The sequence below is a fragment of the Melozone crissalis genome, unplaced genomic scaffold (genome assembly GCF_028551555.1).
Source record: "Melozone crissalis strain CALT ecotype California unplaced genomic scaffold, PUWL_Pcris_2 ptg000636l_1, whole genome shotgun sequence".
Taxonomy (NCBI): domain Eukaryota; kingdom Metazoa; phylum Chordata; class Aves; order Passeriformes; family Passerellidae; genus Melozone; species Melozone crissalis.
In genome coordinates this window covers 14,533-40,681 of record NW_026536311.1, presented here as the reverse complement: position 1 = coordinate 40,681, position 26,149 = coordinate 14,533, and the positions used below count along the sequence as shown (strand labels likewise).

General features: G+C 47.2%; 1 protein-coding gene across 1 annotated transcript; it reads left to right on the top strand.

The window, feature by feature from the left end:
* Nucleotides 1-850: 850 nt before the first annotated feature.
* ENTPD4 (ectonucleoside triphosphate diphosphohydrolase 4) lies at nucleotides 851-25,452 on the top strand. Its single transcript, XM_054295320.1, has 13 exons — nucleotides 851-914; nucleotides 2,205-2,310; nucleotides 3,050-3,235; nucleotides 5,373-5,578; nucleotides 7,708-7,859; nucleotides 9,347-9,446; nucleotides 11,163-11,222; nucleotides 14,731-14,855; nucleotides 15,772-15,938; nucleotides 18,374-18,677; nucleotides 20,521-20,606; nucleotides 22,745-22,906; nucleotides 25,033-25,452. Exons 2-13 carry the CDS (start codon nucleotides 2,303-2,305, stop codon nucleotides 25,256-25,258), a joined length of 1,782 nt encoding a protein of 593 aa, XP_054151295.1. The 5' UTR covers nucleotides 851-914; nucleotides 2,205-2,302; the 3' UTR covers nucleotides 25,259-25,452.
* The last annotated feature ends 697 nt before the right edge of the window (nucleotides 25,453-26,149 follow it).

Below are 26,149 nucleotides of genomic sequence, written 5' to 3'. Positions count from 1 at the left end.
GTTATAGCTATAGATTTTATATATTTCATAATATTGACACATTTATAAGTATAAATTTAATATATTTCAAAATATTGACGCATTTATAACTATAAATTTTATATATTTCAAAATAGCAATACATAGCTATAAATTTTATATATTTCAAAATAGTAACACATTTATAGCTAAAAATTTATTGTATTTCAAAGTATTGACACATTCATAGCTATATATTTTTATATATCAAAATATTGACACATTTTTAGCTATAGATTTTATATATTTCAAAATATTGGCAGTTATATCTATAAATTTAATATATTTCAAAATATTGACACATTTTTAGCTATAAATTTTATATATTTAAAAATATTGACACAGTTATAGCTATGAATTTAATATATTTCAAAATATTGACGCATTTATAGCTATAAATTTTACATATTTCAAAATAGTAATACATAGCTATAAATTTTATATATTTCAAAATAGTAACACATTTATGGCTATAAATTTTATATATTTCAAAATTATAGCTATGAATGTAATATATTTCAAAATATTGACACATTCTTAGCTATAGATTTTATATATTTCAAAATATTGACACATTCTTAGCTATAGATTTTATATATTTCAAAATATTGACACATTGATAGCTAGAAATTTTATATATTTCTCAATTTTGGCATATTTTTACCCACAGATTCCTATTTGTGCCGTTAACTGTTTCTATAGCGATTTCCGCCCGGTTTTACCGGCAGGGCACCCAGCTCCTCCTGGCCACGCCCCCTCAGCCGTGACCACGCCCCCAAGCCACGCCCCCGGGGAATCCCCTCTCGGCCCTACCGTGACGTCAGCGCGCTCTGCGTCACGTCCGGCGGCGCACCCGGAAGTGGCGTGGGGCCGGTTGCCATGGGGCGGCCCAGGAGGTGAAGTTGGGGGAGAGAGAGAAGGGGGGAGGGGGGAAACACCGGGAATGGGGATGGGGAAGGGGATGGGGATGGGGATGGGAATGGGAATGGGGATGGGAATGGGAATGGGAATGGGGATGGGGATGGGAACGGGGATGGGGACGGGGACGGGAATGGGAATGGGAATGGGGATGGGGACGGGGATGGGGACGGGGATGGGGATGGGGATGGGGATGGGGACGGGGATGGGGATGGGGACGGGGACGGGAATGGGAATGGGGATGGGGACGGGGATGGGGACGGGGAATGGGGACGGGAACGGGAATGGGGACGGGAACGGGAATGGGGACGGGACCGGGATCTGGAATGGGATCGGGACCGGCAATGGGTCAGGGGCCGGGACCGGGATCGCCGTGGGGTTCGGGGGGAGCCGAGCCGAGCCGTGCGGGATGGTGGCGGCCTTGGGGACCTGGAGCAGCTCATTCCGCTCCGTGTCCCTTCCCCATCCCTTGTCCTTGCCTCCATCCCATTCCCTCATCCCGTTTTCCCATCCCTTTCCCTCTTCCCGTTCCCTTCATCCCATTCCCTCGCACCGTTGTTCCCCCATCCCGTTATCCCCCCGTCCCGGTGTTCCCCCATCCCGTTATCCCCCCGTCCCGGTGTTCTCCCATCCCGTTTTTCCCCATCCCTTTCCCTCACCCCTTTGTTCCCCCGCCCCGCCGTTCTCTGTCCCCCCCGGCTCCGCTCCCTGGCTCGGGCTGTCCCCTGGGGCGGGAAAGGACGGACAGCCCCGGCTGCGTCCCCGGGCTGAATTCCCGCATTTCCTTGGCTCTTTGGGAGTTCTGCTGGTGCTTGGGGTCCCGGAATCCCGGGATGCTTTGGCTGGGAATGACCTGAAACAGGATCTGAAACAGGACCTGAAATCCCATCGAGCCCCAAGCCTGGCACCTCCCAGGATCCAGGGGCAGCCCAGGCTCCTCTGGGAATCCCAGCCCAGCCCGAGGGCATTCAGTGCTTCCATCCCCTCTGGATCCCTGTTTTCCTTTGGATTCCTGAATTCCTTACCCGGGGAAGGGAAGGGAAGGTTCTGGGAAGGGAAGGGAAGGGAAGGGAAGGGAAGGGAAGTGAAGGGAAGGGAAGGGAAGGGAAGGGAAGGGAATGTTCTGGGAAGGGAAGGGAAGGGAAGGGAAGGGAAGGGAAGGGAAGGGAATGTTCTGGGAAGGGAAGGGAAGGGAAGGGAAGGGAAGGGAAGGGAAGCAGCTCCCTCAGGGATGTCCCAGGGAATCAGCTGCCGTGCTTTCCCCTCAGGAGCAGAGCAGGGATGGCCCAGGGGAGCTCGGCTGTTCCTGGTCCCTCCGAGGTCACCGGCTGAGGCTCCACAGCTCCTGCTGCTGCCCCATCCCAAAATGGGCAGGTAAGGATCCCAGAGGAACTGTGGGATAACCTGGGAAGGGTTTGGAGGGAAGGACAGGGAACCTAATCAGGAATTCCAGCATGGGAATGGTGTCCTGAGTCCTCTCAATCCACAGCAAAATCCTGGAGTCGGTTGGGTTGGGTTGGAAAGGGCCATAAGGATCATCCCATCCCTGCCATGGCAGGGACAGCTCCCACTGCCCCAGATTGCTCCAGCCTGGCCTTGGGCACTGCCAGGGATCCAGGGGCTGCCACAGCTCCCTGGGAATTCCATCCCAGCCCCTCCTCACCCTCCCAGGCAGGAATTCCTCCCCAGTATCCCATCCATTCCTGCCCTGTGGCACTGGGAGCCATTCCCTGTGTCCCATCCCTCCATCCTTTGTCCCTTTCCAGCTCTCCTGGAGCCCCTTCAGGCCCTGGGGAACTGCCCTGAGGTCCTCCCAGATTTCTCCAGGATCATCCCCAGATTTCGATTCTCTGAATCCCAAGCCAGGCTTTTCCCTCCTTCCTGCCTCTGATTTTCCTGAAATTTCGAAAGAAAGCCAGGAGACAAAAGGGAGCTCCAGCCCCAAACCCAGCAAATCCCATGGGATCCTCCCATCCTCCTCAGCCTCACTCCCAGGCACTCCCACACCTCAGAATCCCATCCCAGCCCCTCCCCACCCTCCAGGCAGGAATTTTCCCTGCTTTTAGCACCAAATCCATCCCTCAATCCGCTCGTTTCTCCCTCGGCGTTCCAGGATCAGCATCTCGTGCCTGCTCCCGGCCTCGTGGCACTTCAGCCTCTCTCCCTTGGGCTGTCCCCGCGTCCTGAACGCGTCCCTGCGGCAGCTGCTGCTCCTGGGGGCGGCCGCGGCCGCGGCGGCGCTGCTGCTCTGCTCCCTGCTGGTGGTGCGGGGCAGGAACCGGGATGGGAAATTCCACAGGTGAGAGGGCAGGGAATCCATGGAAATGAGGAAATGGAACCTGGGGGAAGGGGGAAACGCTGCTCTGCTCCCTGCTGGTGGTGCGGGGCAGGAACCGGGATGGGAAATTCCACAGGTGAGGAGAGGAAATTCCATGGAAAACGGGGAATGGGAATGGGGAAATGCTGCTCTGCTCCCTGCTGGTGGTGCGGGGCAGGAACCGGGATGGGAAATTCCACAGGTGAGAGGGCAGGGAATCCATGGAAATGAGGAAATGGAACCTGGGGGAAGGGGGAAACGCTGCTCTGCTCCCTGCTGGTGGTGCGGGGCAGGAACCGGAATGGGAAATTTCACAGGTGAGAGAGCAGGGAATCCATGGAAAACAGGGAATGGGAATGGGGAAATGCTGCTCTGCTCCCTGCTGCTGGTGCGGGGCAAGCACTGGGACAGGAAATTCCACAGGTGCGAGGGAGAGAATTCCATGGGAATAGGGAAACGCTGCCCTGCTCCCTGCTGGTGGTGCGGGGCAAGCACTGGGATGGGAAATTCCACAGGTGAGAGAGCAGGGAATCCATGGAAAACAGGGAATGGGAATGGGGAAATGCTGCTCTGCTCCCTGCTGGTGATGCAGGGCAGGCACTGTGACAGGAAATTCCAGAGGTGAGAGAGCAGGGAATCCTTGGGAATGGAGGGAATGGGGAAATGCTGCTCTGCTCCTGATCCACTGGAAGTACAGGAGATTCCACAGGTGAGAGGGGAGGGAATTCCATGGAAAACCGGGAATGGAGCCTGGAGGAAAAGGGGAACACTTAGAGGTGTCTCTGCTGCTGATCCGCTGGAATACTGAGCCTGGAATGGGAGATTCCAGAGGTGAGAGGGGAGGGAATCCATGAAAATGGAAATGGAGCTTTGGGGGAATGGGGAAAGGCTGCTCTGCTCCTGATCCACAGGATGTACAGGAGATTCCACAGGTAAGAGGGGAGGGAATTCCGTGGGAATCAGGGAATGGAGCCTGGGAGAGAGGGGAAATGCTGCTCTGCTCCTGAGCTGTGGGAATTACTGAGCCTGGAATGGGAGATTCCACAGGTGAGGGGGCACAGAATCCCATGGGAATCAGGAAATGGAGCTCTGGGGAAAAGGGAAATTCTGCTCTGCTCTCTGCTCCTGATTCCAGCAAGTAGAGCTGAGTGTGGGATGGGAGATTCCACAGATGAGGGAGGGAATTCCTTGGAAAAGAGGGAAAGAATTCCCTGGAAAAGAGGGAAAGATTTCAGTGAAAAACAGGAAGTGGAGCCTGGGGGAATGGAGGAAAGAATTCCATGGAAATCAGGGAGTGGAGCTTGGAGGAAAGGAGGAACAGTCACAGGTGTCCTGGCTCCCGATCCGCAGCAAGTATGGCCGAGCCTGGGATGGGAGATTGCAGAGGTAAAAGAGAGGGAATTCCATGGGAAAAGAGGGAGAGAATTCCCTGGAAAAAAGGAAAGAATTCCATGGAAAAGTATGAAATGGAGCTTTGAGGAAAGGGGAAACGCTGCTCTGCTCCTGATCCACAGCAAGTCCAGCAGAACCTGGGACAGGAGCTTCCACAGGAGCTGGCTCTCATTCTCAAGGTTATTTTCTCTTCTCTATTCCATTCTTTCTCTGACCTGCTGAGATCTGTCCAGCAGGTCGGGTTGTGGCACAGTGCCTGCCCTTGGGGTGGTGTTGCCTTTTTATACTAAGAACTACCTGTGCTTTATTTACAATAATCTTCCAATACCTATCACCCGTGTTAGACAGTCTGTCTCTGCTCTAAACCAATCCAAAAGTGCCACCATCCCAGCAGAGGATGGAGGACAAGAAGAAGGAGGACAGGACATGTCCAGTTTCCCCCATCTTGCCTCTTGAACCCCCATTCTAAAAACCCCAAAATTCTACCTTTTCACCCTGTGACAAATTCACTGTCATTCTACTCAAACCCTTGTGGCTTGTAACTCCTCACACAAAGTTGGCAATTGTTTCCACGGGCTGAAATCAAAGGCACAGGTGTTTGTGACTCCGTGCCAAGGTCTCTGAGTCCCGTGCCAGGGTCTGGAATCACCCAGGGCATCCAGAGGGATTTCCTGGGTTCTGACACACAGGGAGCCAAATTCCCTGCAGCAATCCCCATTTTGCCCAGGTACCTGGCCAGGGTGAGGGACACGGAGGCCACGGACACCGGGAACCCCAACCTGAGCTACGGCATCGTGGTGGACTGCGGCAGCAGCGGCTCCAGGGTGTTTGTGTACTGCTGGCCCCGGCACAACGGCAACCCCAAGGACCTGCTGGACATCCAGCAGATGAGGGACAGCTCCAGGAAACCCGTGGTGATGAAAATCAAACCAGGTGCTGGCAAAAACGTGGAATTTCTCCATGATTTTTTCTCCTAACTTTGATTCCTGCGCTGCAAAGTGGCTGGATAAAGGATATTTCCATGTTGTGAGGGTGGAAGAGTTGAAGGTATCTTTGGGATTGGTTCGTAGGGATATTTGTAGAGCTCAAATCTGAAATGGGGCAGGAGGGAGAGGTTTGTCCATGGGACAGGGACAGGAAAAGGTGGTATTGATATATAGTATGAATAGTATACTATATATATATATATATATATATATATATATGAAAAAAATATATATATAATATATATCAAATATATATTATATAAAGTATAATATATCTATTATATAATATATAATATATAAAATATATATATTATCTATATAACATATATAATAGTATGGTATATATATAGTATATAGTATATATATACTGTATACTATAGTATATATATAATAGTATAATATATATTGGATACTATAGTATAATATATAATAGTATACTATATACTATTTATACTATATATAATATAATATATGAACAGTATACTGTTCTTTAGTATAGTTTAGTGTAGCATTCCATAACATAACATAACATAACATAACATAACATAACAGTTTTTATTATTATCTTTTAACATTCTGTAAGTATCCTTTCTATAGATAGTATATAGTATGAATAGTATATTATATATATATTATATATGCATAATATATTCTATAATTGTATGCTAAATATACTATATATATCATATAATATATGAATATTATTATTAGTATGCTATATATACTATATATATCATATAATATATGAATATACTGTTCTTTGGTATAATTTAATACAGCATAATATGATATGATATGCAATATGATATTATATGATATAATATGATATTATATATAATGTGATATATAGTGTGATATAGGGTAGAATAATGTATATAATATAGGGTAGTATAATGTAATGTAATGTAATATAATATAATATAATATAATATAATATAATATGTAATATAATATGATGTCATATGATATGATACAACATAAATGTAATATATATATAATAGTATAATATATATAATATGCTATAATATATATAATATATAATAGTATACTATATACTATTTATACTATATATAATATAATATATGAATAGTATACTATTCTTTAGTATAGTTTAGTGTAGCATTCTATAATATAACATAACATAACATAACATAACATAACATAACATAACATAACAGTTTTTATTATTATCTTTTTAACATTCTGTAAGTATCCTTTCTATAGATAGTATATAGTATGAATAGTATATTATATATATATTATAGATGCATAATATATTCTATAATTGTATGCTAAATATACTATATATATCTGCTAAATATACTATATATATCATATAATATATGAATATTATTATTAGTATGCTATATATACTTTATATATCATGTAATAGATGAATATACTGTTCTTTAGTATAATTTAGTACAGCATAATATGATATGATATATTATGATATAATATGATATTATATATAATGTGATATATAACGGGATATAATATAGGGTAGTATATATAATATATTCTATAATTGTATGCTATATATACTATATATATATCATAATATTGAATATTATGATTAGTATGCTATATATACTATATATATACATATAATAGATAAATATACTGTTCTTCAGTATAATTTAGTACAGCATAATATGATATGATGTACAATATGATATATGTTATAATATGATATTATATATAATGTGATATATAACGTGATATAGTATAGGGTAGTATAATGCAATGTAATATAATATAATATAATATAATGTAATGTAATGTAATATAATATAATGTAATGTAATATAATATAATATTATATAATATAGCATAATATAATATATCATGTCATATAATATCATGTCATATGATATGATACAATATAAATGTAATATAATATAATGTAATATAGTGTAATATGTCATAATAATGAATCAGCCTTCTGAGAGCATGGCCTCAGATTCATCATTCCCCCCTTCATCATGGCACCCCTCAAACGCAGCACCTGTGCTCAGGGTTTCCCAGGCAGTGCTGCAGTTGCAGCTGTTCCTCTCCCACCTTTGTGTTTCGCAGGAATTTCGGAGTTTGCCAGCTCTCCCGACAAGGTCAGTGATTACATCTCACCCCTGCTGAGCTTCGCTGCCGAGCACGTGCCCCGCTCCAAGCACAAGGAGACTCCTCTGTACATCCTGTGCACTGCAGGCATGAGGATCCTGCCCCGAGAGGTGAGTGATTCCCTGCTTTGCTTTTTGGGAATTCCAGCTGCATCCCAGCTCTGCTTCCTGCACTCCAGAGTGGCTGGATAAAGGATATTTCCCTGTTGTGAGTGTGGAACAACTCCAGGGTGTTTTGGGATTGGTTTGCAGGAGTGTAAGTCACAAATGGGGCAGGAGGGAGAGGATTTTCCATGGGACAGCAACAGGAAACTCATTGTGATGAAATCAAGCCAGGTACTGGGAGAAACATGGAATTTCTCCATGATTTCCTCTCCTGACTGTGCTCCTCTCCTAACTCTGCTTCCTGCACTCCAAATGGGCTGCATAAAGGATATTTCCCTGTTGTGAGTGTGGAAGAACTCCAGGGTTTTTTGGGATTGGTTTGCAGTGAGTTTGAGTGTGGAATGGGGCAGGAGGGAGAGGATTTTCCATGGGAAAGAAGGAGGAAAATCATTGTGATGAAAATCAAACCAGGTACTGGGAGAAACATGGAATTTGAAAATCTCCATGATTTCCTCTCCTAACTCTGCTTCTTGCACTCTAAAGTGTCTGGATGAGGGAAATTTCCAGCTGGAACAGCTCCAGGTTTCTTTGGGATTGGTTTGTAGGAAGTTTGAGTCACAAAAGGGGCAGGAGGGAGAGGATTTTCCATGGAACAGCAACAGGAAACTCATTGTGATGAAAATCAAGCCAGGTACTTGGAGAAACATGGAATTTCTCCATGATTTCCTCTCCTGACTCTGCTTCCTGCACTCCAGAGTGGCTGGATAAGGGATATTTCCATGTTGTGAGTGTGGAACAACTCCAGGGTGTTTTGGGATTGGTTTGCAGAGAATTTAAGTGTGGAATGGGGCAGGAGGGAGAGGATTTTCCACAGGACAGCAACAAGAAAATGTGGTGATCTAAGTCAAACAAGGTGCTGGCATAAACTTGGAATTTCTCCATGATTTCCTCTCCAAACTGTGCTTCCTGCACTTCAAAGTGGCTGGATAAGGGAAATTTCCAGGTGGAAGAGCTCCAGGTTTCTTTGGGGTTGGTTTGCAGGAGTTTGAGTCACAAATGGGGCAGGAGGGAGAGGATTTTCCATGGGACAGCAACAGGAAAACGTTGGGATGAAAATCAATCCAGGCACTGGGAGAAACATGGAATTTGAAAATCTCCATGATTTCCTCTCCTACCTCTGCTTCCTGCACTCTGGTCTGGATAAGGGACATTTCCAGGTGGAACACTCCAGGTTTCTTTGGGGTTGATTTGTAGGAGTTTAAGTCTGGAATGGGGCAGGAGGGAGAGGATTTTCCATGGGACAGCAACAGGAAAAGGTGATGATGAAAATCAAGCCAGGTACTGGGAGAAACATGGAATTTCTCCATTATCTCCTCTCCTAACTGTGCTTCCTGCACTCCAGAGGGTCTGGATAAAGGATATTTCCAGCAGGGAACAGCTCCAGGTTTTTTGGGGTTGCTTTAATGAAATTTTTTGTGGAATTTTGCAGCCAGCAGAAAGCCATCCTGGAGGATCTGCTCACAGACATCCCCGTGCACTTCGATTTCCTCTTCTCTGACTCCCACGCTGAGGTGATTTCTGGCAAGCAGGAAGGTAGGTGAGCCTTGGGAGAGTGACTGGGAAATATTTGGGATTTCCAGGGGATAATTTGGGGTATTTTTTAGTTGGATTTTCAAATCCTGTTTTTCTTGAGAGCCTTTATTCCTTAGGAGAGGAATATTCCTTTGTTCTTCTGGAATATTCCTTTGTTCCTCTGGCCTCCTGATGGGCCAAATCTTTGCTGATTATCCCTGAAAATTTACTGGAATTGAATCTGGAAAATATTTGGGATTTCCAAGGGATGATTTGGGGTATTTTTAAATTGTTTTTTCAAATCCTGCTTTGCTTGAGAGCCTTTGTTCCTCAGGAGATCTGGAGTGTGAGATCTGGAGCTCCTGATGGGCCAAAGGCCAAATCTTTGCTGATTATCCCTGAAAATTTACTGGAATTGAATCTGGAAAATATTTGGAATTTCCAGGGGATTATTTGGGGTATTTTTATTGGTTTTTCAAACCCTGCTTTGCTTGAGAGCCTTTGTTCCTCAGGAGAGGAATATTCCTTTGTTCCTTCCTCTGGAATATTCCTTTGTTCCTCTGGAGCTCCTGATGGGCCAAATCTTTGCTGACTGTCCCTGAAAATTTACTGAAATTCAATCTGGAAAATATTTAGGATTTCCTCTAATGGAACTGAATCTGAAAAAAACGTGGGATTTCCAAGGGAGTATTTGGGGTGTTTTTGTTGCTTTTTCAAATCCTGATTGGTCAAATCTTTGCTGATCATCCCTGAAAATTTACTGGATTTCAATCTGGAAAATATTTAGGATTTCCTCAAATGGAATTGAATCTGGAGAATATTTGGGATTTCCAAGGGATGATTTGGAGAATTTTAGTTGCTCTTTCAAATCCTGCTTTGCTTGAGAGCCTTCATTCCTCAGGAAAAGAATATTTCTTTGTTCTTCTGGAATATTCCTTTGTTCCTCTGGCCTCCTGATGGGCCAGATCTTTGCTGAAAATTACTGGAATTCAATCTGGAAAATATTTAGGATTTCCTCCAATGGAACTGAATCTGGAGAATATTTGGGATTTCTAAGGGAATACTTGGGGTATTTTTGTTGCTTTTTCAAATCCTGATTGACCAAATGTTTGCTGATTATCCCTGAAAAATTAATGGATTTCAATCTGGAAAATATTTAGGATTTCTTCTAATGGAACTGAATCTGGAAAATATTTCCAAGGGATGCTTTGGGATATTTTTATTGCTGGAAAATATTTGGGATTTCCAAGGGAATACTTGGGGTGTTTTTGTTGCTTTTTCAAATCCTGATTGGCCAAATCTTTGCTGATCATGCCTGAAAATTTACTGGCACTGAATCCATTTCCTGTAGAGGGAGGGGAAGGACAAATCCCAACATTCCTGATGGAAGGAACTTTGCAGCCTGAGATGATTTAAAAGCAGAGATATTTTGGTGGGATCACCAGAGCCTTAAAATCCCTTTAAAATTTCATTTCCTTCGATTCTTTCCTGGATTTCACACATCGAAGTGTCTTTAATTCATTCGGCCAGGAATTTTGTCATGGCATTGACCTGGGAGAGGGGAAAATCATCAGGAGTCCCTGAGGGAATTGATGATTTCCCAGGAATGTTTAACTTCTACAATTTTACAAAATAAAGATGAGCAACAAATGAAATGTTTCAATCTGCTTTCAAGTCCACCATCCAGCAATTCCTGATATTCCTGGAATTCCAGATGTGTTTCATTTCCTCCTGCAGGAGTCTATGCATGGATTGGGATCAACTTTGTCCTCGGGAGATTCGAGCACACGGACGATGGTGAGGATCCGAGGGGGGCTGGGGGCTCCAGGGGATGCAATTCCAGATGTTGGGATGGGAATTGCACTTCCAGATGTTGGGCTGCAATTCCAGACATGGGAATTGCATTGCCAGATGTTGGGAAGCAGTTCCAGCCAGATGTTGGGATCCAGTTCCAGCCATGGGAATTTAATTTCCAGGTGTTGGGAAGCAATTCCAACCAGGGGAGTTGCACTTCCAGATGTTGGACTGTAATTCCAGCCAGATGTTGGGAAGCGATTCCACCCATGGGAATTGAATTTCCAGATGTTGGGATGCAGTTCCAGCCAGATGTTGGGAAGCAGTTCCAGCCATAGGCGTTGCACTTCCAGATGTTGGGATGCAATTCCACCCATGGGAATTGAATTTCCAGATGTTGGGAAGCAGTTCCAGCCAGATGCTGGGATCCAATTCCAGCCATGGGAATTTAATTTCCAGGTGTTGGGAAGCAATTCCAGCCATGGGAGTTGCACTCCAGATGTTGGGATGTAGTTCCAGCCAAATGTTGGGATCCAATTCCTGCCATGGGAGTTGCATTTCCAGATGTTGGGAAAGAGCTCCAGCCATGGGAATTGCATTGCCAGATGTTGGGATGCAGTTCCAGCCAGATGTTGGGATCCAATTCCAGCCATGGAAGTTGCACTTCCAGATGTTGGGAAGCAGTTCCAGTTGTGGGAGTTGCACTTCCAGATGTTGAGATGCAGTTCCAGCCATAGGAGTTGCACTTCCAGATGCTGGGATGCAATTCCACCCATGGGAATTTAATTTCCAGATGTTGAGATGCAGTTCCAGCCAGATGTTGGCAGCTGCTGCAGAGGTTGGGTTGGGTTGGATCCCCAGGAGTTTTCCCTATTTCCCACTGATTTTTCCCCAGTTTCCCATTGATCTTTTCCCTATTTCCCACTGATTTTTCCCCAGTTTCCCATTGATCTTTTCCCTATTTCCCACTGATTTTTCTGCATTTCCCATTGATTTTTCCCTGTATCCCCTTGACTTTTCCCATTTTTTCCCAGAGGATGAGGCCATGGTGGAGGTGCAGGTCCCAGGCCAGAAGTGCAGGGATTTTTCCCAGTTCCCCAGTGATTTTTCCCATTGATTTTCCCTGTTTCCCATTGATTTTTCCCAGAGGATGAGGCCGTGGTGGAGGTGCAGGTCCTGGGCAGCGAGCACACAGGGATTTTAACCTATTTTCCATGGATTTTTCTCTATTTCCCATTGATTTTAACCTATTTTCCATGAATTTTTCCCATTTGTCCCAGAGGATGAGGCTGTGGTGGAGGTCCCTGGCAGCGAGCACAGGGATTTTTCCCTATTTCCCATTGACTTTTCCCATTTTTCCCCAAGGATGAGGCAGTAGTGGAGGTGTAGGTCCTGGGCAGAGAGCGCAGGGATTTTTCCCTGTATCCCACTGATTTTTCCCTCTTTCCCATTGATTTTCCCAGAGGATGAGGCCGTGGTGGAGGTGAAGGTCCATGGCAGTGATCACAGGGATTTTTCCCTATTTCCCATGGATTTTCCCCATTTTCCCAGTGATTTTTCCAGAGGATGAGGCCGTGGTGGAGGTGCAGGTCTTGGGCAGTGAGCACAGGGATTTTTCCCTATTTCCCACTGATTTTTCCCTGTTTCCCATTGATTTTTCCCACTTTCCCATTGACTTTTCCCATGTTTTCCCAGAGGATGAGGCCGTGGTGGAGGTGCAGGTCCAGGGCAGTGATCACAGGGATTTTTCCCCATTTCCCATTGATTTTTCCTTGTATCCCATTGACTTTTCCCATGTTTTCCCAGAGGATGAGGCCATGGTGGAGGTTCAGATCCATGTCAGTGATCACAGGGATTTTTCCCTATTTCCCATTGATTTTTCCCACTAATTTTTGCCCTGTGGAAATAGAAATCAATGGAAAAATGGAAATTGATTTTCCCCAATGGAAAATATTTTTTTCCATTGATTTTTCCGACTTTCCCATTGACTTTTCCCATGTTTTTCCAGAAGATGAGGCCGTGGTGGAGGTGCAGGTCCAGGGCAGTGATCACAGGGATTTTTCCCATTTTCCCATTGATTTTCCCAGAGGATGAGTCCGTGGTGGAGGTGCAGGTCCCAGGCAGCAGGCACAGGGATTTTAGCCCATTTCCCATGGATTCCCTATTTCCCAAATATTTCCCATGGATTCTTCCCATTTTCCCATGGATTTTTCTGTGTTTCCCAGAGGATGAGGCCATGGTGGAGGCCCCTGGGCAGCGAGCACAGGGATTTTAACCTATTTTCCATGGATTTTTCTCCATTTCCCATTGATTTTAACCTATTCCCATGGATTTTTCTGTGTTTCCCATTGATTTTAACCTAATCCCATGGATTTTTCTGTGTTTCCCATTGATTTTAACCGATTCCCGTGGATTTTTCTCTATTTCCCATTGATTTTAACCTATTTTCCATGGATTTTTCCCATTTTTTCCCAGAGGATGAGGCCATGGTGGAGGTCCCTGGGCAGCGGGCACAGGGCTTTTAACCTATTCCCATGGATTTTTCTGTGTTTCCCATTGATTTTAACCTATTCCCATGGATTTTCCTGTGTTTCCCATGATTTTAACCTCTTTCCATGGATTTTTCTCTATTTCCCATTGAATTTAACCTATTCCCATGGATTTTTCTGTGTTTCCCATTGATTTTAACCTCTTTCCATGGATTTTTCTCTATTTCCCATTGAATTTAACCTATTCCCATGGATTTTTCTCCATTTCCCATTGATTTTAACCTATTCCCATGGATTTTTCTCCATTTCCCATTGATTTTAACCTATTCCCATGGATTTTTCTGTGTTTCCCAGAGGATGAGGCCATAGTGGAGGTCCTGGGCAGCGAGCACAGGGATTTTAACCTATTTTCCATGGATTTTTCCCATTTTTTCCCAGAGGATAAGGCCGTGGTGGAGGTGCAGGTCCCAGACAGTGATCACAGGGATTTTTACCTATTTCCCATCAATTTTTCCCATTTTTTCCAGAGGATGAGGCCATGGTGGAGGTCCCTGGGCAGCGGGCACAGGGCTTTTAACCTATTCCCATGGATTTTTCTGTGTTTCCCATTGATTTTAACCTATTCCAATGGATTTTCCTGTGTTTCCCATGATTTTAACCTCTTTCCATGGATTTTTCTCTATTTCCCATTGAATTTAACCTATTCCCATGGATTTTTCTGTGTTTCCCATTGATTTTAACCTATTCCCATGGATTTTTCTCCATTTCCCATTGATTTTAACCTATTCCCATGGATTTTTCTCCATTTCCCATTGATTTTAACCTATTCCCATGGATTTTTCTGTGTTTCCCAGAGGATGAGGCCATAGTGGAGGTCCTGGGCAGCGAGCACAGGGATTTTAACCTATTTTCCATGAATTTTTCCCATTTTTTCCCAGAGGATGAGGCCGTGGTGGAGGTCCCTGGCAGCGAGCACAGGGATTTTAACCTATTTTCCATGAATTTTTCCCATTTTTTCCCAGAGGATGAGGCCGTGGTGGAGGTCCCTGGCAGCGAGCACCACGATCCCATTTTCCGCAAGAGAACCGTGGGGATCCTGGACATGGGCGGGGTCTCCACGCAGATCGCCTACGAGGTGCCCCAAAATGTAAGCCTTGCCTTGCCTCCCCCCTCCAGGGCTCATTTTAGCTCCTCTTAAGATCTTCAAGATCTTTTCCAAGCAGAGCACATCCACGATGTGGAAGAGATGGGTGAAATTAGAGGTGTCCAAGACATTCAAAAAATTCATTTTTGGATCAGGGCCATCCCAGTGATTCCTGATTTTGCCATTGGATTGATGATTTTTATGATCTACAAGGTCTTTTCCAACCAGAACACCTCCATGATGCTGTGGGAATATCCTTTATCCAGAGTGCAGGAAGCACAGACAGAAAAGCATTAAAGAAGTGGGTGAAATTAGAGGTGTCCAGGACATCAAAAAAAATTCATTTTTGGATCAGGACCATCCCAATGATTCCTGATTTTGCTGTTGGATTGATGATCTTCAAGATCTTTTCCTCCACGATGCCATGGGAATATTCTTTATCCAGAGTGCAGGAAGCAGAGTTGGGTGAGGGGTGAAATTAGAGGTGTCGAAGACATCAAAAAAATTCATTTTCAGATCAGGACCGTCCCAATGATTCCTGATTTCACTGTTGGATTGATGATCTTCAAGATCTTTTCCAAGCAGATCACCTCCATGTGGGAACATCCTTTATCCAGAGCACAGGAAGCACAGAGTTGGGTGAGGGGTGAAATTAGAGGTGTCCAAGACATCCCAAAAAATTCATTTTTGGATCAGGATCATCTCAGTGATTCCTGATTTTTCTGTTGGATTGATGATCTTCAAGATCTTCTCCAACCTCCACGATCCCACGGGAATATCCTTTATCCAGAACACAGGACACACAGACAGGAGAGGGAAGCACGAAAGAAATGGGTGAAATTAGAGGTGTCCAAGACATCCCAAAAAACTCATTTTGGGTTCAGAACCATGGCAGTGATCCCCGATTTTGCTGCTGCAGGAGGAGGTGGCCAAGAGCCTGCTGGCCGAGGTGAACCTGGGCTGTGACGCGCACCAGACGGAGCACGTGTACCGCGTGTACGTGGCCACCTTCCTGGGCTTCGGCGGCAACGCCGCGCGCCGGCGCTACGAGGAGAGCCTGTTCTCCAGCAGCCTGCTCAGGAACAGGTACAGGGATCCATGGGATGGGGGAGGGACAGCCTGGAGCTGCCTGGGGTCCTGGAAAGGTGGGAGTGATCCTGGGTGCTGTGTGGAGATCACAGCACTTCCAGTGTGGGAAGGGATTATCTGGAAACTGGAGAAGGTTTCCTGCTCAGGAGTTGGAGTAATGAGGTCAAACTGAAGTTTAGGTTGGATTTCGGGAAGGAATTCCCAATATGAGGGTGGTGAAGGGGATGGAATGGAATTCCCAGAGAAGCTCCATCCCTGGGAGTGTCCAAGGTCAGCTTGGAGCAGCCTGAGGTCATGGTCCTGGAAAAATGGGAATGATCCTGGATGTTATGTGGAGAGATCATGACATGTCTGGTGTGGGAAGGGAACTGCAGAGGGATTCCTCCTCAGGAGTCGGAGTCAGTTGAAAAAGTGAGAATTTACATTGGATTTATGGAAGGAATTCCCAATATGAGGGTGGTGAAAGACTGGGATGGAATTCCCAGAGCAGCTGGTGGCCGCTCCATCCCTGGGAGTGTCCAAAGCCAGCTTGGAGCAGCCTGGGATAGGGGAAGGTGGTCCTGGAAAGACGGGAATGATTCTGGATGTTGTGTGGAGAGATCACGGCACTTCCAGTGCGGGAAGGGAAAATCTGGGAAGTGGAGAGGAATTCCCCTCAGGAGTTGGAGCATTGGGTCAAACTGAAGTTCAGGTTGGATTTCGGGAAGGAATTCCCAATATGAGGGTGGTGAAGGGGATGGAATGGAATTCCCAGAGAAGCTGTGGCTGCTCCATCCCTGGGAGGACCAGCCTGGAGCTGCATGGGGTCCTGGAAAGGTGGGAGTGATCCTGGGTGTTGTGTGGGAAGGGAAAATCTGGGAAATGGAGATGGATTCCCCTCAGGAATTGGAGTAATGGGGTCAAACTGAAGTTTAGGTTGGATTTCAGGAAGGAATTCCCAATATGAGGGTGGTGAAAGACTGGGATGGAATTCCCAGAGGAGCTGTGGCCGCTCCATCCCTGGGAAGGTCAGCTTGGAGCAGCCTGGGGTGGTGGAAGGTGGTCCTGGAAAGGTGGGAATGATTCTGGATGTTGTGTGGAGAGATCACGGCATGTCTGGTGTGGGAAGGGAAAATCTGGGAAGTGGAGAGGGATTCCCCTCAGGAGTTGGAGTAATGAGGTCAAACTGAAGTTAAGGTTGGATTTTGGGAAGGAATTCCCAATATGAGGGTGGTGAGGGGCTGGGATGGAATTCCCAGAGAAGCTGTGGCTGCCCCTGGATCCCTGGAAGTGCTTAAGGCCAGGTTGAAGCAGACTGGGGTGGTGGTCCTGGAAAGGTGGGAATGATCCTGGATGTTGTGGAGAGATCGTGGCATATCTGTTGTGGGATGGGAAAATCTGGGCAGTAGAGGAGGGATTCTTCCTCAGAAGCTGGAGCCAGCTGAAAAAGTGAGAATTTACATTGGATTTATGGAAGGAATTCCCAATATGAGGGTGGTGAGGGGCTGGAATGGAATTCCCCAAGCAGCTGTGGCTGCCCCTGGAACCTTGGGAGTGTCCAAGGTCGGCTGAGCTCTCTCTGTTCCCCAGGCTGCTGGGCAGGCAGTCCGGGCCTTGCTGATCTCTCTCACTATCCCAGGCTGAGCAGGGCCTGGCTTAGCCAGGCTTTGCTGATCTCTCTCCCCAGGCAGACCAGGCTGAGCTAGGCCTTGCTGAACTGGGCCTAGCTGATCTCTCTGCCTATCCCAGGGTGGGCAGGCTGAGCTGGGCCTGGCTGATCTCTGTCTGTCCCAGGCAGGCTGGACTGAGCCGGGCCTTGCTGAGCCAGGCCTGGCTGAGCTGGGCCTGGCTGATCTCTGCCTCTGTCCCAGGCAGGCTGGGCTGAGCCAGGCTTTGCTGATCTCTCTCCCAGGCCGACTGGGCCGTGCTGAGCTGAGCCAGGCCTTGCTGAGCCAGACTTTGCTGATCTCTGTCCCCAGGCAGGTTGGGCTGAGCTGGACCTAGCTGATCTCTCTCCCTGTCCCAGGCAGGCCTGGCTGGGTTGAGCTAGGCCTTGCTGAGCCAGGCTTTGCCGATCTCTCCCCAGGCAGAGCCCTCAGGCCCCCGTCCCAGACCCATGCCTGCTGCAGGATGCGCAGGACGAGCTGCGGCACCGGGCTGAGCCAGGCTTTGCCGATCCAGGCCTTGCTGAGCCAGGCCTTGCTGAGCCAGGCTTTGCTGATCCAGGCCTTGCTGAGCCAGGCTTTGCCGATCTCTCCCCAGGCAGAGCCCTCAGGCCCCCATCCCGGACCCGTGCCTGCTGCAGGACGCGCAGGACGAGCTGCGGCACCGGGCTGAGCCAGGCTTTGCCGATCCAGGCCTTGCTGAGCCAGGCCTTGCTGAGCCAGGCCTTGCTGAGCCAGGCTTTGCTGATCCAGGCCTTGCTGAGCCAGGCTTTGCCGATCTCTCCCCAGGCAGAGCCCTCAGGCCCCCATCCCGGACCCGTGCCTGCCGCGGGACGCGCAGGACGAGCTGCGGCACCGGGGGCTGCGGCTGCAGCTGCGCGGCACCGGCGACTTCCAGCTGTGCCGGGAGCGGCTGCGGCCGCTGCTGAACCGAACCAACGGCACCGGGAGCTCCCTGAACGGCGTCTCACAGCCCCCCCTGCACCTGCAGAGCAGCGAGTTCTACGGCTTCTCCGAGTTCTACTACTGCACCGAGGACGTGCTGCGCATGGGCGGCGACTACAGCGCGGCCCGGTTCACCAAAGCTGCACAGGTGGGGAAACGGGGGCAGGGCTGGCTCAGAACGGCTTCCATGAGGGATTGATTCTCTAAGTTCTGCAGAAAAACATTGCCTTAAGAGATCCTAAATTCGTAAATTCACTGAAGCTGCGCAGGTGGGGAAACGGGGTCGAGTCTGACTCAGAGCAGCTCCCATGAGGGATTGAGTCCCACAGGCCTGCAGGAAAGCATTGCCTTAAGAGACCCTAAATTGATAAATTCACCAAAGCTGCACAAGTGTAAAAGGGGATCAATTCCTAATTTAGAACAGCTCTCCATAAGGGTTTGATTCCCTAAATCCTGCAGACAAACTTTGCTTTAAGAGATCCTAAATTCATAAATTCACTGAAGCTGCACAGGTGGGGAAACGGGGTCGGGTCTGACTCAGAACAGCTCCCATGAGGGATTGATTCCCACAGGCCTACAGGAAAGCATTGCCTCAAGAGATCCCACATTCATAAATTCACCAGAGCTGCGCAGGTGGGGAAATGGGATCGGGTCGAACTCAGAATGGCTTCCATGAGGGATTGAGTCCCTAAGTTCTGCAGGAAAACTCTTCCTTAAGAGATCTCACGTTCATAAATTCACCAGAGCTGCACAGGTGGGGAAATGGGATCGGGTTGAACTCAGAACACTTCCAGGAGGGATTGATTCCCTAAGTCCTGCGGGAAAACTCTTCCTTAAGAGACCCTAAATTGATAAATTCACCAGGGCTGCACAGGTGGGAAAACAGGATCAGGACTGACTCAGAATAGATCCCATGAGGGATTGAGTCTCACAGTCCTGCAGGAAAACATTGCCTTGAGAGACCCTAAATTCACTGAAGCTGCACAGGTGAAAAAAGGGATCAATTCTTAATTTAGAACACCCTCAAGGATTTTGTTTCCTAAATCCTGCAGGAAAACATTGCCTTAACAGATCTCAAATTCATAAATTCACTGAAACTGTGCAGGTGAAAGAAAGGGGATCAGTTCATAACTTAGAACAGCTCTGCATGAGGGTTTTATTCCCAAAGTCCTGCAGGAAAACATTGCCTTAACAGATCCTAAATTCACTGAAACTGCACAGGTGAAAAAATGGGGATCAATTCCTAATTTAAAACATCTCTCCACAAGGATTTTGTTCCCAAAGTCCTGCAGCAAAACACTGCCTTGAGAGATCCTACCTTCATAAATTCACTTAAACTTCACAGGTGAAAGAAAAGGGATCAATTCCTTCATTTAAGTCATCTCTCCATAAGGATTTTGTTCCCAAATTCCTGAAACAAAAGGGATTGCCTTAAGGGATCCCAAATTCCTAAATTCACTGAAGCTGCACAAGTGAAAAATGGGGATAAATCCCTAATTTAGACCATGTGTCCATAAGGATTTTGTTCCCAAGGTCCTGCAGCAGAGCTGTTCCTTAAGAGATCTCAAATTCCTTATGAAATCACAAATTCCATAAGAATTCCTAAATTTGCTAAAGCTGCTGAGATGAAAAAAAGGGATCAGTTTAACATTAATTCCACCCCAAATTCCAAGAGTTTAATTCCATCTCAAATTCCAAGATTTGAACATTAATTCCACCCCAAATTCCAAGTCTGGATCAAAATATTCCCCTGAAGTTTGGGATTTTCCTTACTGAATATTCCCAGAGAGCTGAACTTTAATTCCACCCCTAATTCCACGTGTGCATCAAAATATTCCCACAAAATTTGTGATTTTCCTCACTGGCAGTGCAAGCTGCTGTTACTTTCTGGTTTTTGATGTTTCAGATCATTTTTTCAGGTGGGATTTTCCTTCTCCAGGCGGGAGGAGCGCTGGGATCATTCCCTTTTTCCATTTTTTGATTCCCTGCAGGATTATTGTGCCACCCGGTGGTCGGTGCTGCGGGAACGCTTCGAGCGCGGCCTCTACGCGCCCCACGCGGATCTGCACCGGCTCAAGTGAGCGGGGTGGGGTTAGGCTGGGCTTTGGGCTTTGGGCTTTGGGCTTTGGGCTTTGGGCTGGGCTTTGGGCTTGGATTTGGGCTGGGCTTTGCGCTGGGCTTTGGGCTTTGGGCTTGGGCTGGGCTTTGGGCTTTGGGCTTTGGGCTTTGGGCTTTGGGCTTTGGGCTTTGGGCTGGGCTTTGGGCTTGGATTTGGGCTGGGCTTTGCGCTGGGCTTTGGGCTTTGGGCTTTGGGCTGGGCTTTGGGCTTTGGGCTTGGCTTTGGGCTTTGGGCTTTGGGCTGGGCTTTGGGCTGGGCTTTGGGCTGGGCTGGGCTTTGGGCTGGGCTTTGGGCTTTGGGCTTGGCTTTGGCCAGGAACTTTGTCCTGCCAGGCCTGTCCCTTTGGTGGATCACTGGGAGTGGGAAAAAAACTTGGGAAAGGCCTGAGAATTGCGAAAAAAATCCCTTGGAAAAGCTGAGAATTCCAGATTTAATTGTGCCCCGCGGGCGCTGGGATGCTGAGCTGAGCTTTTCCTGTTTTCTTTCACTGATCCCACTGTTCTGACTAATCCCACCCAGAACTGCCAGGGCCTTTCTGTTTCGTGGGATCACTGGAAGTGGGAAGAAAGCTTGGGAAAGACCTGAAAATTGTGACAAAAAACCCTTGGAAAAGCTGAGAATTCTAGATTTAATTGTGCCCTGGGTCGCTGGAATTCTGAGCTGAGCTTATCCCAATGTCCTTAACTGATCCCACTGTTCCTGACTAATCCCACCCAGAACTGCCAGGGCCTTTCTGTTTCATGGGACCACTGGAAGTGGGAAAAAAACATGGAAAAGCTGAGAATTCCATGTTTCATTCTGCCCTGCAATTGCTGTAATGCTGAGCTGAGCTTATCCCGTTCTCCTTCACTGATCCCACTGTCCCCGATCCCATGTTTCCTGCCTGATTCCACATTTCCTGGCTGATCCCATTTTTCCTGGCTGACTCCACTGTCCCTGATCCCATTTTTTCCTGGCTGATCCTACTGTTCCTGATCCCACTGTTCCTGCCTAATCCCACTGTCCTTGACTGATCCCACATTTCCTGGCTGATCCCACTGTCCCTGATCCCATTTTCCTGGGCTGATCCCACATTTCCTGACTGACCCCACTGTCCCTGATCCCATCTTTCTGGGCTGATCCCATTTTTCCTGACTGATCCCATTTTTTCTGCCTGATCCCACTGCTCCTGATCCCACTGCTCCCTGCCTGATCCCACTGTCCTTGACTGATCCCACATTTTCTGCCTGATCTCACTGTCCCTGATCCCATTTCTCCTGGCTGATTCCACTTTTCCTGGCTGACCCCACATTCCCAGATCCCATCTTTCCTGCCTGATCCCATTTTTCCTGACTGATCCCACTGCTCCCTGCCTGATCCCACTGTCCTTGACTGATCCCATGTTTCCTGACTGACCTCACTGTCCCTGATCCCATTTCTCCTGGCTGATCCTACATTTCCTGCCTGATCCTGTTGTCCTTGATCCTATGTTTCCTGGTTGATTCCACGTTTCCTGGCTGATCCCACTTTCCCTGCTTGATCTCACTGTCCCTTATCCCATTTTTCCTGGCTGATCCCACATTTCCCTGACCCCACATTTCCTGACTGACCCCACCCTTCCTGGCTGACCCCACTGTCCCAGATCCCATTTCTCCTGGCTGATCCCACTTTTCCTGGCTGACCCCACTGTCCCAGATCCCATTTCTCCTGGCTGATCCCACATTTCCTGCCTGATCCCACTATCCTTGACGGATCCCACATTTCCTAACTGACCCCACATTTCCAGGCTGACCCGACATTTCCTGACAGATCCCACTGTCCTTGACTGATCCCACTTTTCCGGGCTCATCCCACATTTCCCTGACCCCACATTTCCTGACTGACCCCACTGTCCCAGATCCCATCTTTCTGGGCTGATCCCACTGTCCTTGACTGATCCCACATTTCCTGGCTGATCCCACTGTCTCAAATCCCATTTCTCCTGGCTGACCCCACATTTCTTGCCTGATCCCACTATCCTTGACGGATCCCACATTTCCAGGCTGACCCCACATTTCCTGGCTGACCCCACTGTCCCTGACCCCACATTTCCTGGCTGACCCCACTGCTCTCCCCAGGTTCCAGTGCTTTAAGTCTGCCTGGATGTTCGAGGTTTTCCACCGGGGCTTTTCCTTCCCGGAGAGCTACGGGAGCCTGAAGACGGCGCTGCAGGTCTACGACAAGGAGGTGCAGTGGACGCTGGGGGCCATCCTCTACCGCACCCGCTTCCTGCCCCTCAGGTACCCCAGGGACCCGGGAGAGCTCTGGGAAGGAGAATTGTGGGCTGGGAAGAGGTGGAGATCCCTCAAATTGGGGTTTTTAGAGCCTCCTCCCCAAAACGGGTTCGGATTCCTGCCCTGAGCCACGTTGGAAGTGGGATTTGGTGTCCAAAGTGTGGCTGTTGTCTCTCTGCTCTTTTCCAGGGACATCCTCTCAAAAATCTGGGAAAAGCCTTTGGGAGAGGATTTTGAGGATGGGAATTTGTGGTTTTTTGAGCCTCAACGTGTGCTTTTTTTCTTATTCCACTAAATGAGCTTTGATTCCCACCAAGCTGGCAGTAGACTTTTGCCTCTAAGACATGGCCATTGTCCCTCTGCTCTTTTCCAGGGACATTCTCTCAAAATTCTGGGAAAAGCCTTTGGGAGAGGATTTTGGGAATGGGAACTTGTGGTTTTAGAGCTTCAACTTGTGCTTTTTTAGAGCTTATTCCACCCAATGAGCACCAAGTTAGAAGCGGAACTTTGCCTCTAAGACGTGGCCGTTTTCCCTCTGCTCTTTTCCAGGGACACCCTCTCAAAAATCTGGGAAAAGCCTTTGGGAGAGGATTTTGAGGATGGGAATTTGTGGTTTTTAGATCCTAAACTTTTGCTTTTTTGAGCCTCAACTAGTGCTTTTTAGAGCTTATTCCACCAAATGAGCTCTGATTCTCACCAAGTTAGAAATGGAACTTCGCCTCTAAGACATGGCCGTTGTCCCTTTGCTCTTTTCCAGGGACATCCTCTCAAAAATCTGGGAAAAGCCTTTGGGAGGGGAATTTTGGGGTTGGGAATTTGTGCTTTGTAGAGCCTCAACTTGTGTTTTTTAGAGCTTATTCCACCCAATGAGCTCTGATTCCCACCAGGTTGGAAGCAGAGTGTGGCCTCTTAGACATGGCCATGGTTATTCTGCTCTTTTCCAGGGACATCCTCTCAAAAATTTGGGAAAAGCCTTTGGGAGGGGAATTTTAGGGATGGAAATTTGTACTTTTTAGAGCCTCAGCTTGTGCTTTTTAGAGTGTCAACTTGTGCTTTTTATATCCTGTTCCCCAAAATGGGCTCTGATTTCTGCTGTGAGCCCAGTTGGAAGTGAAATTTTGCCTCCAGAGTGTTTCAGCTCTTTTCCAGGGATGTCCTCTCAAAAATCTGGGAAAAGCCTTTGGGAGGATTTTGGGAATGGGAACTTGTGGTGTTTAGAGCCCTAAACTTTTGCTTTTTTGAGCCTCAACTTGTGGTTTTTAGAGCTTATTCCACCAAATGAACTCTGATTCTCACCAAGCTGGCAGTAGACTTTTGCCTCTAAGACATGGCTGTTGTCCCTCTGCTCTTTTCCAGGGACATTCTCTCAAAAATCTGGGAAGAGCCTTTGGGAGAGAATATTGGGGATGGGAACTTGTGGTTTTTAGAGCCTCAACCTGAGCATTTTAGATCCTGTTCCTCAAAATGGGCCCTGATTCCTGCCCTGAGCCCAGTTGGAAGTGGAATTTTTCCTCCAGAGTGTGTCTGCTCTTTTCCAGGGACATCCTCTCAAAAATCTGGGAAAAGCCTTTGGGAGAGGATTTTGGGATGGGAATTTCTGGCTTTTAGAGCCTCAACTTGTGCTTTTCTTCTTATTCCACCCAATGAGCTCTGATTCCCACCAAGTTGGCAGTGGAACTTCGTCTCTAAAACGTGCCTGTTGTCCCTCTGCGCTTTTCCAAGGACACCCTCTCAAAAATCTGGGAAAAGCCTTTGAGAGGGGAATTGTAGGGATGGGAATTTGTGGTTTTTAGAGCTTGTGGTTTTTAGAGCCTCAGCTTGTGTTTTTTAGAGCTTGTTCCACCCAATGAGCTCTGATTCCCACCAGGTTGGAAGCAGAACGTGGCCTCTTAGACATGGCCATTGTTCTTCTGCTCTTTTCCAGGGACATCCTCTCAAAAATCTGGGAAAAGCCTTTGGGAGAGGAATTTTATGGATGGGAATTTGTGATTTTTAGAGCCTCAGCTTGTGGTTTTTACAGCCTCAACTTGTGTTTTTTAGAGTTTATTCCACCCAATGAGCTCTGATTCCCACCAGGTTGGAAGAGAACTTTCCCTCTAAGCCATGCCCATTGTCCCTGTGCTCTCTTCCAGGGACATCCAGCAGGAGAATTTCCGTGGCATTCACTCCCACTGGAGGAGCTTCTCCTTCGTCTACAACCACTATCTGTTCCTGGCCTGCTTCCTGGTGGTGCTGCTCTCCATCCTGCTCTACCTGCTCCGCCTGCGCCGCATCCACCGCCGGCTGCTCCCGCCCGGCGCCGCCTCCCCGCCCCTGTGGCTGCCCGAGGGGCTCCCCCCGCAGAAAATCCCGGGCTAGGGCTCCAGGTGCAGCGTTCACCCACACACACTCGCAGAAAAAAGCCATTTTTGCCTCAGGGTTCCTCGTTTTTTTGCCCCTTTTGGAGAAGCGGGAGTTGGGAATTCCGGGCAGGCTTGGGAGTTCCAGGGGAGTGGGGGTGATGAGAGAAAAATGCCAAAAAAAAAAAAAAGAATTTGTTGGGAATGTTGCACTTGGGGGTGTGCAGGAGAGGATGAGTTGAGTTCTCACCTTTGGGAGAGGTTGAAATCCCAGAATTGGGATTGGATTTTCCCAGTTGGAAATGGGAAAATGGGATTCGAATGAGCTTGGATTTTCCTTGCTGGATTCCATCCCTGCTCACACTTTGGAGTCTCAAACAACAAAAAGTTCCAAAAGCAAAAAAAAACAAAACAAAAAAAACCACCACCCTTTTAGGACATTTTCTGTGATTTTCCCTTCTGGAATCACTCCTGGGATGGAGTGAGTTCCCATGTTTGGGAGAGGCTGAAATCCCTTAACTGAGATTGGATTTTCCCAATTGGAAATGGGAAAATGGGATTGGAATGAGCTTGGGTTTCCTTGCTGGATTCTTTCCCTGCTCTCACTTTGGAGTCTCAAACAACAAGTTCCAAAAGCAGGAGAAAAAATAAACGAAAAAAAACCTTTTTAGGAAAATTTTCTGTGATTTTCCCTTCTGGAATCACTCCTGGGATGGAGTGAGTTCCCATGTTTGGGAGAGGCTGAAATCCCAGAATTGGGATTGGATTTTCCCAATTGGAAATGAGAAAATGGGATTGGAATGAGCTTGGGTTTCCTTGCTGGATTCCATCCCTGCTCTCACTTTGGAGTCTCAAACAACAAGAAATTCCAAAAGCAGGAGAAAAAATAAACAAAAAAACCCCTTTTAGG